The sequence below is a fragment of the Zophobas morio genome, unplaced genomic scaffold (genome assembly GCF_036711695.1).
Source record: "Zophobas morio isolate AGI-343-1 ecotype UQ-CSIRO unplaced genomic scaffold, CSIRO_AGI_Zmor_V1 ptg000012l, whole genome shotgun sequence".
Classification (NCBI taxonomy): Eukaryota; Metazoa; Arthropoda; class Insecta; order Coleoptera; family Tenebrionidae; genus Zophobas; species Zophobas morio.
The window spans coordinates 20566134-20582687 of NW_026972117.1; the positions used below are offsets into that span (position 1 = coordinate 20566134).

General features: G+C 34.6%; 2 protein-coding genes across 3 annotated transcripts in view; both read right to left on the reverse strand.

Annotated features, from left to right (window-relative positions):
* The window catches only part of LOC135127754 (zinc finger protein 665-like), an 83023-nt gene extending 70168 nt beyond the window's left edge, over positions 1 to 12855 (reverse strand). Inside the window, exons 1-4 of the mRNA XM_064054346.1 lie at positions 12635 to 12855; positions 10824 to 11150; positions 10633 to 10770; positions 10464 to 10579 (exon numbers count right to left, since the gene is read on the reverse strand). Coding sequence (XP_063910416.1) covers positions 10464 to 10579; positions 10633 to 10770; positions 10824 to 11150; positions 12635 to 12769 — 716 coding nt within the window. The 5' untranslated portion in view covers positions 12770 to 12855. The remainder of the gene's footprint in view (positions 1 to 10463; positions 10580 to 10632; positions 10771 to 10823; positions 11151 to 12634) is intronic.
* Positions 12856 to 13602: 747 nt separating this feature from the next.
* LOC135127981 (actin, muscle) lies at positions 13603 to 16090 on the reverse strand. Of its 2 annotated transcripts, none has more exons than XM_064054724.1 (4): positions 15434 to 16090; positions 14305 to 15086; positions 14093 to 14253; positions 13603 to 14043 (listed from the first exon to the last, which is right to left on the reverse strand). In XM_064054724.1, the coding sequence occupies exons 2-4, from the start codon at positions 15066 to 15068 to the stop codon at positions 13838 to 13840; spliced, it is 1131 nt and encodes a 376-aa protein (XP_063910794.1). In that variant the 5' UTR covers positions 15069 to 15086; positions 15434 to 16090; the 3' UTR covers positions 13603 to 13837. The 2 variants fall into 2 exon arrangements, with proteins under 2 accessions (XP_063910794.1, XP_063910795.1); XM_064054725.1 differs by having other exon boundaries at positions 14305 to 15098.
* Between the last annotated feature and the right edge of the window lie 464 nt (positions 16091 to 16554).

The window sequence follows — 16554 nt, forward strand, 5'->3', positions numbered from 1 at the left end:
TATCTTCTTTAAAAAAAAAAAAACAATAAAGGAGGCTCTCGTTGTAAACAGTGTTTTTCATCATTTGATTATAGGTTTAGCAATTAATAAACGTTTTCACGCGAAAACAATTCCATTAACTCTTATAGACGTCTCCCGAATTGTCGTTCTGTTTCTGTTATTTTGTTAAATTAAATTTAATTCTGCTTTTATTTGACTTCTTTTTTTTTTGCTAATTTATACATCATGTGTCACTAGTGAATGGTACTTTAATAAAATAATGATCACTAGTAAGATTAATAATTTTTAAAGTTTGGTTTTGCAAAATTTTTTAGGGTGGCCGTTTTTTTTTGGCGGTCAATGTATTATCTGAATTCACGTGAACGTCTGGACCCCGATAAACTTACATTATCGTTGTCGACAAAACTATTGTTGCCAAACGTTTTTCTTGTAAGTTAACATTTTTTGAAAATTAATTTTTTTGGAACTAAAACAATATTATCTGCTGTTCACATCTACAATCTGAATGTTTGGTTATTTAATTCTGTAACTTTTAACTTTAATTGTGATGACTGACTGTATCACGTAATTGCTTATGAACGTTTATATTTTGTATTATTGGACACAGAAAACCTTTTGAATTATTTACTACAGGAAAGCTTTGAATGAAAGGACCTACATTACTAGGTACTTGAATTCTATATTTTATAACATCAATGTAACAGAACGCTATGTAAACTACGTGTTCCTCATACTCTGATTTTCAAATAATTTTAGAACCTGACTGGTTTTAAGGATTACAAGAACCGACATAAAAGTAACAATGATTAGATTATACAAAATGATCGATCTTTTCGCAATATATAGCAAAGAAATTTCTTTGTAGGTTTTTAAGATGAAATACCTAAATGTAGCACATTCTCTAACTGACAGTAGTGACAAGGATACGATGTGATGTGATCACTCTAAATCAGGCGTTGAATGTGAATAAACACTGAAATAGTATTCAGTTTTAACAAAAATCTATAAACTTAATTGACGTTTTTTTCAATATTTTAATTTAGATAAATACATATCTGAGGGTCATTTTGTCTCTGTCAAAATATAATTGCAACACAATTTCTTTTCCAATCTATAAATTCGTGTACTTTTGTACATCAACTTATGGAGTGATGGACTTAATTTTATGTGTGTGCCTATACCAATATTCAAAGCAATGACTGCAAATTTTCGAGTTATGAACAACCTTACAGCAATATAAATACTTATAAAATGAAGACATCAGTTTTGCTCTTTTCTTTTTCATAACATGGATAGTATGTTAAAGTACTTTATGTCTTCATTATTGGTCAATAAGAGCATGGATTTGAGGTACGTTACTGACCAAATAATACCCTAGGGCATTAACAGTTACCATAGTAACGTCAAGATAAAACGCAGTCAGCTCGAAACAGTCTATTACTTAATGTATTGCAGGTTCTACAGTTTACAGTACTGAAACCACGGTCTCTGGTGACAGGCAAAATTTAATCTCCCTTTAAGTCATTTGTCACCAACAAATTACAATACTGCAAAAACATATTTTTATGGTTAATTTATTTTTATAAATATGAAAAACTATACGGTAAGACGTATAATTTTATATGTACCACAAGTAGGTATTATTTGAAGTTTATACCCTCTTATTTTATTTAGTGGTCAACTATTGATACTACAAATAAAGGTAATATCCAATAAGTGATCATGTGGTCATTTATTGATAAATGATTCACTGAAACATTTCTGTATACTTTTGTTAGTGTAAGAGATCACGTATTATTAGATGATAGGATCCAATAAATAACCATGAGTCAATTATGAAATTCCGATGACAACTTTATCGTTCAAAGATAATTTTCGTTCATATTTCAGCGAAAGCTTTCCAGTTTAGATACTGAAAAAGTCGACACTTAACAAAGAAGCAGAGCAGTTGGTAAAGTAGTTTCAATTTACAGGCGACCGTGAATACCCATTTAGCGAACCATAATTATTAGATGCCGTAGCATTAACCAAAAAAAAAAAAAAAATCGATCACCACCTTCGCTAATGGAGAACCAGGTAGAAAATCGTAGTTTTGAATAAACTAAGTAACGTAAGTAGTTCACAAGTATATATTGAAGAAGTAATAATTTGGGAGATACAGACAACCAAATCCATCAAGAAAAATTAATCAATATCTATGAAGACTTTAGATCAAGATATTCGCAAATGCAAGATCAAAAAATAAAAACTAGTTCATTCTGATGAGAGCGAGACTTATGCTACTGCCGCGATTCCAACAGATTTCCTCTTAGTTATTCCTACTGCTTCTGAATAATTTTAACCATTTCTCTAAGAGTTAAGAGATATTCGAGATAAAATTCCGTGTATAATCAAATGCTTGGCATGTTAAAAAACCAAGTTACTAAGGAAATAAAAAAAAAACAACAAAATGAAGAGCAAACGTGTCGACGAAGTCAAAAAGAATTCAATTTGAGGATTCATCTTCTAATTCGACTTATAAAAGTTCCAGACGAATACGAGAAAGAAATTAAATCGAAAAAATTATTTGACCTAATCAAATTTGAACCATATTAGCAAAAAGAACAAACTTTGTAGTCTTATTTAGGGCTAAAACTCCTCCCGAATCATCCAATAAATCATACTACAACCGAAACGAAGCAATGTATGCCTCAATGAATCGCTTACTAATATCGTTATCCTAGTGCTAAATTTCAAAAGAAAAATACTGACAAAATGAACGGGCCACCACCATAAACTTTTCTAGTTTTATTTATTTTACTTTACTCTTGTTCTGTCTATAAAATGGTCGACAAATTAACAACGATCCATGATTTCATAATCCTTTAGACAGACTTCGTTCATGTTCACATTAATTCTTGAGATCTCATTATTTAAAACAGAATACAATATAAAAGTGCCTCTTCAATGTTGTCATTTATAATTTACTTAAAAAACCAGATGTGTTGCAATGAAATCGATATATACACTGCTCTGCTTCTTCATTTAAAAAAAATACAAGCTCTCTCTGCGTTAATGTGGAGGCCGAATCGAAAAAATAACAAACATTTCAAAAATGTCTTTATTAAACAATATAAACAAAAACAACAGATTTAAACATTACAGGAATGTGACCTCAAATGAACTTGTAACATAGCATTATTGACAAACCGTTTAGAGCAAGCTATACAAGAGAACGGCTTTTCGTTATTATGTACCCTCCTAATGTGTAGCGTCAATGGTGTTCTTTGCGAGTACCTTTTATCACAAAACTGACACGCGAAGGGTTTTTCCTTGGTATGAACTCTTACGTGATCAGTCAAATGTTGCTTTTTGGCGAACTTCTTATCACACTGAGTACAAGAAAATGGCTTTTCCCCTGTATGAATCAACGTGTGATCTCTCAGACTAGCAGCAGACATTAAGGCTTTACCACAAATATCACACAGATGTCTCTCGCCAATATGTGACTTTTTCACATGTTTCCGAAGACTGTTTTCACTTTTGAAAATTTTCTCACATTCGTTACAACTTACTTTGGGTTCTTGGTAATTGGCACTGTGAGTTTTTTTGTGACACTTAAGAATAAAACGACTCCTAAAGGCTTTTTGACAAATGGTGCAGGGGTATTGGACGCCTTTATGTGTCCCAAGATGATACACGTAAGAAGATGCACTTTGAAACTTACGACCACAGTCGGGGCAAACATGACCTTCTGATGGGTTGGCATGCTTTTTTTTGTGGTGGGCTAATTGCAGCTGTGTCCTAAGACGTTCATCACAGAAGTCGCAGTAGTAAGGTTTCTCTTCAGAATGGACCTCGTTGTGTTGCTTAAGACGATAACGCTCTTTAAACCTTTTACCGCAGGTCGTACATACGTAACGTTCAGGAGTGTGGATATCGTGACGGTGTTTCTTTAAAAGCTTATAAGTTTCAAATTTTATATTGCATAATTTGCAAAAGTTCTTTTTGGGTTGGGTATCAACCAATCTGCAAAGATAACAACTTTCAAGTATTTAACTTATTTATATCGATTAATCTTAAATAAAGTGTTTACAACAAATTTGTTTCGTATTTCTTCCGACCTCATATTACTAGCGTAACGTACTGCCATTAAGATCATCAATCATCTTCAGTTCTATGCACACCTTGGTTACTTCATTACTTTTAGTAAACAGCACTTGACTGATGGATGGAGGAACAAAAAACACACAGTTCGTTAAAACTTTTATTCAAAATGAAGTTCATGAATAAGTCACAGGTGATATCCAACATCTTTTACGCCATATTCATTCGGAAGGTCGACGCAATGCTCCAAAAATAGTCATCGTCGGAATCTTCTCTTCAATCCGCAAACCCTATTATAGTATCTCCATAACAATGACAAATTTTTAACGTACTAGTATTTTTTATTCCCTTACAATTATAAGCATTTTCGCTCAACATGAAACAATGAAATGGGAGCGCTTTAATAAACAGCCTTCAATATTTGATATTTTTCGCGTTCAGGTTTCCATTATCTCCCGTCCTATATACAAAATCACTATTTGTGTAATCAAACTACTCCACTATACATTTACAATTCTTTGGTTTCCTTTTATCGCGATTTTAATCTTCCGATCAGAAATGTTCGTCAGCTACGTGAAGTCTAATACTAAAAAATGGAGAACACGTTGAGACATTAATACGTATGAAAGTTAAAATCAATTCAAAATGTTAAAACTGTGATATTACGCTTTACGTTTTTGGTAAGTAAAACAAAAGCGCACTTCGGGGCAGTTTTAATATTTCAAATCAATTTTAATTTAACTTACATACATATTAATGCCTTATGGTATCATGAGACTTTAATTTAGACTTCACATTACAGACATACTTTTCTATTGATGACCTGAAAGTCAAGAGTTACGATATAAGCAAAGTACACAGAATTTTAAAAAGGTAGTACAGCGCAATTTATTGACACAAATACATCAACATGACTAAGAAAACCAGAACTACAAATACCAGTATTTAAACCTTTTTTTATAAAAGCTTTTAAATATCTTTGCTTACTTTAGATCACCTTGCTTTAAAACAAAAGAATTCAAAACGTAAATACGTAACTTAATTTCCTACTTTGCGAAGACGCTCCCATATAAATGCCAACTATAATTAACACCATGGTAGTACGGTGACACTGTATTTGACCTCGACTGTCTCCATTATGTAACAGTTCAGTGGCTTTTACCTAAATTTATTGACTTTATGAATTGGTGAACTGTGGTTTTTGTTTTTAAATTTTTTGAAAACATACAATTCTATATTTACATTTTGCATTGTTAAGGGAAACACTTTCTTTTTGGTCCATATTTGCATTTTTCCAGTTACGTATAACTTTTGTTGATCAAAACTTCAAAATACCAACTTTTAGTAGGCAAGATACTGCATTTCTTTATAGGAACATTGAGTACACTTTACTTAGCGTTACGACTCGAATGGTCTCGTACTATATGAAATTTTACTCTGATTAACGTTTGACATTATTTTCAACTTATGAATCTTTTTATAACTGTCAACAAACTTACAAATCACATGAAAAGAGAATCTAAAACCAATGTTTATTAATAATTACAATTAACGCGTACCTAATAACACCCACTTATATTAAATTTACATTTTTTGGCTCGTGCTGTCTCTAACAATGTCAGTCAAAATCAATTTGTTCACTCGACGTAATTTGACATGGAAAATTAACACAAACAGCGATGTTTTGGCCAAAGTCAAATTTAAAAGTTACGGAACAAAATATTTCATATTCTAAATCCCTATTATTGCTACATGAATTGACTTTGGTGAATTTGAATTTGCTATTTAACTAGAACAAAATTTTTACATCTTTTAATGACCTTTAAACTCATGCATTCCATTTAGAATGTTGAAAATTAAAGAACAACCTTACTAACTCATAATATAATCCAAAAAGGTAATGAATATGCGCCACATCCTTAAATCATTGAACAATTTTGAGATTACTTTTCTAATTGCTTTACTTGAGGCGTTCGTATTAACCTTTTTTGTTTGAAGTGGAAGCACATTCCGAATAGAACTGGCATACCAACCAAAAAACTCTAGCTTAAATTTTGTAGTACACTAAATTTAGTACGAAACATCTTCCACCTCTTCGCTTTAAAAAATAACAAAAATTTTACTTACCTGACCAATCTGGCATCTATCTCTCTGATACAACTCTTATTCCCTTATTTTTTTTTGTACTTGTAAGACTTTTTTTGAAATTTTTGACAATCAAAAGTTGTTCTCCATCTCAACTGTCAGAACCTGAAGCTGCTCATGCTTCGATTTTTTTTTTTTTCTTCTTTTTATATCACAACTTGCACAATAGACTATTTATTATAGCCTTGCATTCCGACCAAATTAAACCAAGTGCTCAAAACAAGGAGTTTATGTATAACGTTTAAAAAAATACAAAATTTTGGAAAAAATACAATGTTACGAAACTGTAAGAAACAATGAAAACATCTTACTTGGTCTGTTAATATTATTCGATTACATCACACTCACTTGCAATTTTCCGTAAATGTAACTGCATCATTAAAAAAAAAGATGACTACTACGTCGTGCAGTTATTTCCAGAAACGAAAATTGATACTTAGCTGTTCCTAGGTCTACTATTAATTAGATCCACACACGAAAGTGAACGTCAAACATACATCCTACTTTATTACAAGAATCCGTGAAATGATACATTAGTTTTTATGAAACAAACGATGCAAAATCCATCAAACAGTGGAAATTAAAACCGGGTGTCTTTTCAAACTTGGGCTGGTAACTTCTTCCGAGAGATGTTGAACCTAGTATTTTGCTACTATAAACTGCTGTGTTGGTATGTTGGGGTAGATTAGATTTTTTTATTTTAACATGACGATCTGACACAAACACCTCCTCGACAAGCTTCATGACCCGACATTATCAACAAGAAGGCATGCATAAAACACAAGAACTTGGTTTTAGACATGCAACATTCATTACTCGTTTGACAAAACTATCAATAAAAATAAATTGTGCAGCAAGTGCAACTTGTGTCACACAAATAACAAAAATCGTCCTCTTATTCCAAGCTATGTCCCCAAGACATTTTTGTTATTTGCATAACTCAAGCTACCTTTCCCAAATTTAATTTTATTGTCAGTTACGCCAAACCAGCCACGAACTCTGAATAATGTGAATAGCTGAAAGTGGAAAGTAATTAAAACCTGTGCAATAACGAAAAATTTGCAGAACATCTTCCGATGCCAAGACATTATTTAATGTTCTTATTACAATAATAAAATTTGTAGATTTCCATTTGTTTTGAAGGACGGAGCACTGTATCGAAACTTGTGAATAAATTGTGTTGTAACTCAATCACCTTCAACTTTTGTTGAAGCCCCAGTTTCGGGTTCAATGATTTTAGCTGGAATTATACTTAAATTAGGAGGCTATGGTATAATACGACTTATAGTTATTTTTTCTTTAATTGGGATAAAGATTAATTTATTTTTACCTCTCCAAATTGATTAGATTATTAGGCTTAAAAAATCCATTTCTTTTGATCGTAACTTTCACAACGCATTAGATTCTTCTTTAACAAGTCACAACCGAAAGAACATAGAGAAGTATATAAATATTCTAATCAATACGAAAAGGTAACACAATTAAAGTACAAAGAAAGTTAAGTACAGCACGAAGTTACTCGAAAAAACATTAAACCTTGCATAAGAGTAAGCAAAGCTAAACAAAAAATCCATGTTTAACATTATTTCAACAAAAGGCTACTCAAAAACAGGATTATCATTATCGCAAGCTTACATACAAAACGTTCAATTCATTTTTCACTTTTTCCTTGCCGTACATACAAATAGACGAAATCATTAAAAAATTTCGACCATTATTTAACGTTAATCTTAACGAAGTAACTTAGAACAAGACAAAATTTGGAACTATCCAAACTACTTCACTAGAACTAACAATGTCATCAACAATACAAAATTGTGTTGTTGAATGGCATTTCTAATTTAAAAGAAGTGGTTTAGAATAGATAAATTCAAAACATGTTCTGAACACCAAAATTTGGCCTAGATACAATATTTACACTTTAACAGCGGTACATGAAATAAAAATAATAGCAACATATAGAAAGCAAAAAAAATGCAAACTGTTGCATAGTAGCTGTAAGAACAACAATGGCGATGCAATCCGTCTGAAGGACGCTCCGCAGAAACGTTAAAGATGGAAAACAATAAACATCTGTTGTGTACAATATACAGAACTTTGTTTTTCATCGCCGAAAATAACCGTTTTGACAAAACCGTGTTCGTCATTTTTCATCACACCAACATGCCAAGATAAATTAACAGAATATGACACTTACGTCAATAACACCATCATAAGCGCCTCAAATAAAGGTAAGTCCCATAAATAACTACCAGCAACGGATCTTGAAATTTAAGTTTGCTCGCTTCGGGTGAAAGAAGCATTTGTAAAATACAAATAATGACCCACAAATTAGCGAGAAAACTAAATCCCAAGAATCATAGTGATAATTTATTTACAATACTTACTAACACCCAACTGGTGTTATTGCTTAAGAGTCTTTTCTGCACACAATAAAACCCGCCGAAACGAAAAACAACTTACCATTCTTCACAAGAAACGTTTTGTTCAATGAACACGCCAGAATTCCCAATAAAAAAATTATTGGAAACAAATTATAAACATTCATCAAAACGAACAAAAGATGACACGAAGTTGTCAATAATAATTCTCGATTAAATAAACGCAGCTGATGAAACCTTATCAAGTGATGTATTAAACAGTCGGAAATCTTAAAAGATTTAACAGCTGCATAAATAAAAAACCCATGAATGGTAAAATTCAAAAATTTTGTAAAATTACTACCGTAAGAAAATTTGCGGTAATACAGATATACCCAGTTTAACCAATCATAATTCACAAGCACTGTAAATGACAGCTTCACTAATCAGTGTGCTGCAATAGCTTCGTCTTCAATCGCACCCATGATAGACAAGAACTTGCAATTTCCTATAGCGTGACAATTAGCTGCAAAAATAAAACGATTTTTATTTAATGCATATGCAAATAAAACTCAATGCATTTACATTAAAAATCTTTAATTTTTGCTGCTAAAAATGGTCACGCAACGGTGAACTGCATTTCTTGCGTAAACAATACTTACAAGTCTAATAGTATTAGTCTTGTAACTTGTAGTTTGTGCAATAAATATACACAAATTACAATTCACAAGACTAATATTATTCGACTTGTTAGTATTGTGCAACAAACCCCAAATCAGCGACTAATCGGAAATAATTCACCGAAAAGCCGAAATAGAAACAACAATTAAAAAATAATCGTTGGATCACAACAAAAACCGAAAATAACAAATTCCAACAATTATAAATTAATCGTTGAGCGATAGCACCAAACGCAAAAATTTCGAACACCAACAATTATAAATTAATCGTTGGAAATGATCACCGAACACAAAAAAAGCATCAGCAATTAAAAAATATTAATTGTTGAAAATAAACACAACACAATGAACGAAACAACTGTTTCGTTCGTTACATAAAAAATGTTTTGTACAACAATACGTTGACAAAACAAAAAATCAACAATACATCTGAATCAATAACATGCGCATTAATTTTCGCCAAAATTACGAGGTATCTTAAAACTATATGTACAAACAACAAACCTTAAAAACAAATCAGGCGTCAAACAATGACTTATTTTTTAAGAAAAAAAAAACTAGTCTTAAAATTTGTCGTTTGCACATAGGGGCACCTGGATGTCTCATTTATCATAAAAAAAATTACTTGAAAGCTGACTGGCTTGATTGTTTCACTTATGGACTTACCTTTTCGTAAAATAATGTTTAACCCGGAACACAATTTATTTCGTCCATTATCCAACGATGAAATCAACTAAAGCCAATGAATTTTTAACACAAATTCTAATAAACGTCCAAAAAAATACGTTCGATTAATTGATTAAACTGGTTAAAAGCTGGAATCAACACAAATCTTGCACTCGGCAATTTCGCCGACTTCAGTCGTAAAAAATAAACGATTAAATCTGGATTGTTTACCTTCTAGTTCTTCAATATATTCACGGGGTGCGCGAAATTACGTAATATTGATCTAAAATTTAGTGCTCTTGATAAACAAAAAAGAAACCGCTCATTTACACTTCCGTACAGCGTTACCAAAATATTTTCTAAGCCCGAAAACCTAGTCACGAAACAATTAATAGCGACGAAAAAACAAATTCAATTCGCGCTCTACAACAAAAATAAAACGACAAAGCAGAAACCAAGCCAGTCAATTCCTTTGTACATCCGGATGCAGAAAACCACAAGACGGTAATATAAAAAAAGTACTCACGGTGCTTCAACTGGTGCCTTGCCCACGCCAGACGGGCCTGGTTGATCATCTGCACTAGTCGAAGGTGCTTCTACATAATCAGGTTGATCGACGTCTTCACTATCTTCCTCCTCCGCCTGTAAAAACAACCGTCAATCTCAAAACAATTCTAAAAAAATATACCACAAACCTTCGTGATTTGCATGGCGGCATCTAAATCATCTTCCGTTTCTTCAATGTCTTCTATCGGTGCCTTTTTTAACGCGGCGGCACGTTTCGCCCTTTTTGGTGTGGGCTCATCAGTCATTTCAGCAATAGACCCCGAGGGCTGAAAGAATACAAAATAAAAAACCTGAAGAAAGAAGACACTCGAAGGCTTACCTCCCCAAACTCGAAATCTTGTTGGTAAGGCAACTGCTGCTGTTGCAATATGTAATTTTGGGCATCTACGCCCATATCGGGGTTGTCACCTTCGACCCTGGAGTCCGCCGAGTCGAAAGTTTCTTGCTTTACCATAATTTCGGGTTTGGCATTTGCTAAGGGGTCTTTCGCCGCCGCTTGAGATATTGTACTTAAACCAGATTGACTTAGCCATGATATTAGTTGCTTTTCTGAATCTACACTCGTGTTGCGGAAGATATACAGCATGTCTAACTTATAGGAACAGCCATCACAGATCTTTTTCGGTAAGTTGTCATCGCGGGACACCTAGAACAAGAAAGTAAAATTAAGAATAAATAAATTAATACCACAGCGCAAAAAGGGGATCGATTTAAATATAATGTGTTGATATGTGATACATAACATTTTCAAAATTTTTACTCCATATTAAAAAATCTATATCATAAATATACTCGTATTTTCAATTTTTGCTTTTTTGAAATCAGCTTTTCCGAATGGTAAGGTTATATAGTCATCGTAAAATTATCCCATTGTGTAGAAGTTGTTTACAATAAAAAAGGTTTTAAGGTCGTAAATAACGTGTCCACTGCAACTCTACCTGCTGCTGTGGGTTCGTTCAGGGATGACTTTCATACCTGCAGCCACAAAGGGTTCGGAAATAACCAGTCGCTTTGACAGCCGGCCCTGTTAAATGTGAGCAAGAAATGTTTAGACCACACAAAGGAGGTATTTATTTGCGGTCAACTACTTTTATGATGGTCATATAACCTTATAGCTTTTGGGCTACTTTCCCCCCGGGGCCATTTTTTCGTGAGTTACCAGGTATATTTTTATCTACGTAGTGTCCAATAAAAAATAAAAGTGTCGGCAAACTATTACACCCAGTGAAAGATACAATGTGGACAATATTTTCTCCGATTTGAAGTCGTATATAAATTTAAACCCATCAGTGCTGCAGTTTTACTACCAGCCATAAAACCCAAAGCCCTGCCGCCATAAAGCCAACATTTGAGCGGAAACTGTGCGTTAACAATAGATAGAGTATATTACATCACAAGCACCTGCGCAATACAGAGCGTTCAAACAAACAAGAGACGCCACGCTGGACGAAAATGGCGGTCAAAAAACTAATAAAGCGCCAACTTTGTTGGTTTGGTAAATTTTGAAGGTTCACACTGTATACAACAGCCGACTTAAAAAAAACGGATATGGAGTTCAGCACGTAATCAAGAGCAACAAGAATATTTCGGAAAACTTTTTTGGCCAGAGAAAGCACGAATTTTTAGTTTTTACGCTAAAAAAAATTTATTTGTAATGAGTGAGGTGAATTTTTTCGATCGAAAATGTGTGAAAAGGGCGGCCATTTTTAACGCTTGTGAACAAACAAGTGAAGGTCAAACGAGTTCCCCGCCCAGATACGCAGCGCGTAACGTTAACACTCTGTATATTGATTTTCTTCCCAAGACCCATAAAACTACCGCAAATTCATTGAAACTCCAACATCAAAGACCAACTCGGACCTTATCTTTTTCCAGACGGAAACGCAGAATAAACAAAAATGACGAAAACGAGGTCATTGGAGGGGACCGGGCTTGGCTTGAAACGCACTAGGAGTAAACAACCGTAAAAATGATTAATCCGGTTTGAAAATACCGCAAAACGACGTAAAATGTAAATATTTCCAAGTACTAAATAGACCAAGCCATGTAAACAATAATACGATGTCAAATATGGGCTGTCGAATATCAAGAGGAGTCAAACATAAATATGGCGGAACGACGCCGACTTACCTTAACCGGCAGACACGAATTGATTTTCACAAAAGTCTGTCCAATTTCACTACTTCCATCAAAGATTGGTATGTTAACTTGGTCCTTGACTAAACACAAACGACACAGTTGCGAAATGTCGTCGACGCTACCCATTTTTGAAGAGATTTCTTTGTAAATTCATCGAGACTCGAAGCACAACACCGCCCGCATCGGCTGCCAAGTGAGAAATGGGGAGGGCGGAAGCGTGACGTCGTAGCGTTGCTTCGAGCGGAAACGAGGGTGGAGCATTGTGGGAACGCGCGAAATTTAACTCGTGAAAGCAACACTGGAATTTTACTTTTGCTTCCTTTTACATCTCTCAACTCTAAAAGCTAAAACAAAAACAATAATGGACGGAATAAGATCTACAAAATTGTTAATATGTTGCTTTATCCTGTGTACTCAACTTTGCAGTTTTTAGACTAACAAAAATCAAAATAGAATTCAGCACATGTCATGATTTTTATATTATTTTTCTATCGATCCATATAGCGAAATGTTGAAATTTTAAGAATGTTTTTTATTGGAATATTATGTCATTACTCTCGAAAGTCGAACATAACAACTGTGAGCACTCGAGCGGAAATTGTGGACTAATAGGAGCCTAAAGCTATATAACCAGTAATACTAAGGTCTCGTAATGTAGAACGATGAACCAAAACAAAACGCAACAATTTAGGGTCATGCAATAATATTTGTTCAGATATCATATCTGGAGAGTTTTAAATAATCTTTGTTGATAATTATACAGTACAACCACAAAAATTGAAAAAAACTTGACAAAGCGGTCCTAAAGTCAGTCAAGCTAAATTTGAAATTTGTGGTTCATTGAACATATTCATGAAACATGTATAACACAAAAAATAAAGGGTAAAGGGTAAGTCAAAAGGAATCCAAAATGTTATAAGTTGTTTGTGTGAAAATTTGAATTTTGTAAAATAAAAACGTACAATTTTTCACTTTTTATTACATAACTACACAAAATTAAATAAATAAATACTATATTTGGCATAAAATAAACTTAAAACTACAAATATTTAAATTTAAATACTTAATAATACAGTTTCTAATAAAATACTTCTAGCAAGACGGAACTTTACATAAGTCTTTGAATTCGATACAAAATCATAGCCTACAGGCAGTATCTGACATTCGGAACAAAATTTAAATGCAACAACCAAACTAGAAACATTTACGGTGAACAATTCCAGGACCAGATTCGTCGTACTCTTGTTTAGAAATCCACATCTGTTGGAACGTAGACAACGAAGCGAGGATGGATCCACCAATCCAAACGGAGTATTTTCTTTCAGGAGGAGCTATTATTTTGATTTTAATAGTTGAAGGTGCTAGCGCTGTTATTTCCTTCTGCATTCTATCGGCAATACCTACGAACACAAGTTAACACAATTGTGACCAATAACTATGATATAGTACCTGGATACATGGTAGTACCACCCGACAGAACTGTATTAGCATACAAATCCTTTCTAATGTCGACGTCACACTTCATGATAGAGTTATACACAGTCTCATGGATACCGCACGATTCCATACCCAAAAAGGACGGTTGGAAGAGAGCCTCCGGACAACGGAACCTTCAGCAACTATATTAGTACCACAAGCGACAAAACCAAATGTTCCATTACCTTTCATTACCAATGGTGATAACTTGCCCATCCGGCAACTCATAACTCTTTTCTAAAGAGGTAGAAGCCGCCGCTGTCGCCATCTCCTGCTCGAAATCCAACGCCACATAGCACAACTTCTCTTTAATATCCCTCACGATCTCCCTTTCTGCCGTGGTAGTAAACGAATACCCTCTCTCAGTCAAAATTTTCATCAAATAATCCGTAAGATCTCTCCCTGCCAAATCCAGTCTCAAAATTGCATGCGGGAGAGCATACCCTTCATAAATCGGCACAGTATGAGACACCCCATCCCCAGAATCCAAAACTATTCCAGTCGTACGCCCAGAGGCATACAGCGACAACACAGCCTGGATTGCCACATACATAGCGGGAGCGTTGAACGTTTCGAACATGATCTGGGTCATCTTCTCGCGGTTAGCCTTAGGGTTGAGTGGGGCTTCAGTGAGGAGAATGGGGTGTTCTTCAGGAGCCACTCGCAGTTCGTTGTAGAACGTGTGGTGCCAGATTTTTTCCATGTCGTCCCAGTTGGTGATAATACCGTGTTCGATGGGGTATTTGAGGGTGAGGATACCACGCTTACTTTGGGCCTCGTCGCCGACGTAGGAGTCCTTTTGGCCCATGCCCACCATGACACCCTGGTGGCGGGGGCGGCCTACGATGGACGGAAATACGGCACGGGGGGCGTCATCGCCGGCGAATCCGGCCTTGCACATGCCGGAGCCGTTGTCCACGACTAGGGCGGCCACGTCGTCGTCACACATGATGGGAGTTTAATGGTGCTGCAAAAATATCTGTACATAAGGTAATTCTCAACAATATCTCATTTTATCTTTTATGTAAAATTGAATATGGAGTTAAATTTTGGTGGCGCGGTAAATGTTTAATTTAATGACAAGTTAAGTATTCAACTTTATTAAACTTGTCACTGTGTTATCACTTACTTAACTGCCAACTATACTTAATTAATTACTTACTACCACTACTGTTCGTGATACTACGAAACCGCAAGTGAGGACTATTTTTAAGGTCACCAAGCAATAACACAGATAATCCATTTACCACATCGATTTCCAATTCCGTAGCCACCAAATTAACTATCACTACGATAAAAAAATAAACCAAAAACCTGCAACTGCTGGCGGACGCTCCAAAATCCAAGACACCTCTTCTCCGGTCGCACTCACAACGCGCCTCCGACTCTTTAATGCGCCGTCGATCTAGTGGTGGTTGGAATGTGTTAAGACGTTTTTATAGCGTCGACTTAACCCGAAATAACGTAGGTAGCATCCATGTATGGTGTGCTTCGAACATCGACGCGTAAGACGCGCGCCGTCGTCCAAATATGGTAGCATGTCATAAGTCAGGGGGGTCCGTGGGGGCACACGAATTACGCTGCACGTTCGGGTTGAATCAATGCACGTGAGTTAAAAATAGGAGAGTAGTGACCCCCCACAAGCTTGCGTTCTACGATTTTCGTGGATAATTTTGGATGGGAGGGCAAGGTTGTGGAAAGCTTTTGCGGAGATGGTAGACAAGATTTTATGTTAATGACGAGGTTGTCAACGAGATAATATGGATCGGTCTGCATGGATTTTTTTATGGAGATGTGGGTACAGAAGTGGATAAGAATTAATTATTTTGTGGTCATAAAATGATTGGACGATGTTTTTTTGCGTCTTAGCAGGTGTTGCTTATTATAGTTAGGTAACTATTTTAGGGAGTAATGAAATTTCATCACACTAATTTTTCAAGTATTACTTAAGCAGGTGTTTTACTGAGTATCCTAAATATGTTTTATTTAGTTAAGTGGGGGTCTTATATCATATATGGATACCTTTGACTGTAAGAGAAAAATGCCCCTTACAAAGTGTTATTAATGCTAAAATAAGGATTGAACGTTTTGAACAAAAGGAAACTTATCTTGGTTTTTTCTAAATTTCTAAAAACCTAAAGGGTTGGTCGAGTTCCAAATTATATGACTTCTTAGTACAATATAAATTTAAGTGAAAGATAATAACGATTAAAACATGGAAGTACAAATAGTACAATAACTAAAATAACAAGCGATCAAAAAATCCCTTTAGTTTCTCGTTGATCCTCTTTTTTTTTGGGAACGTAGGTCGCAAAGAAGCACCAAATGTAGACATATTCACTGTCATCTATCACATCTGTCATCGAAATTTTCGTTTTATTTCAATTGTTTATGTTCCATTTTTTTTTTTTTAATTAACTTCACTAATTTGGAAC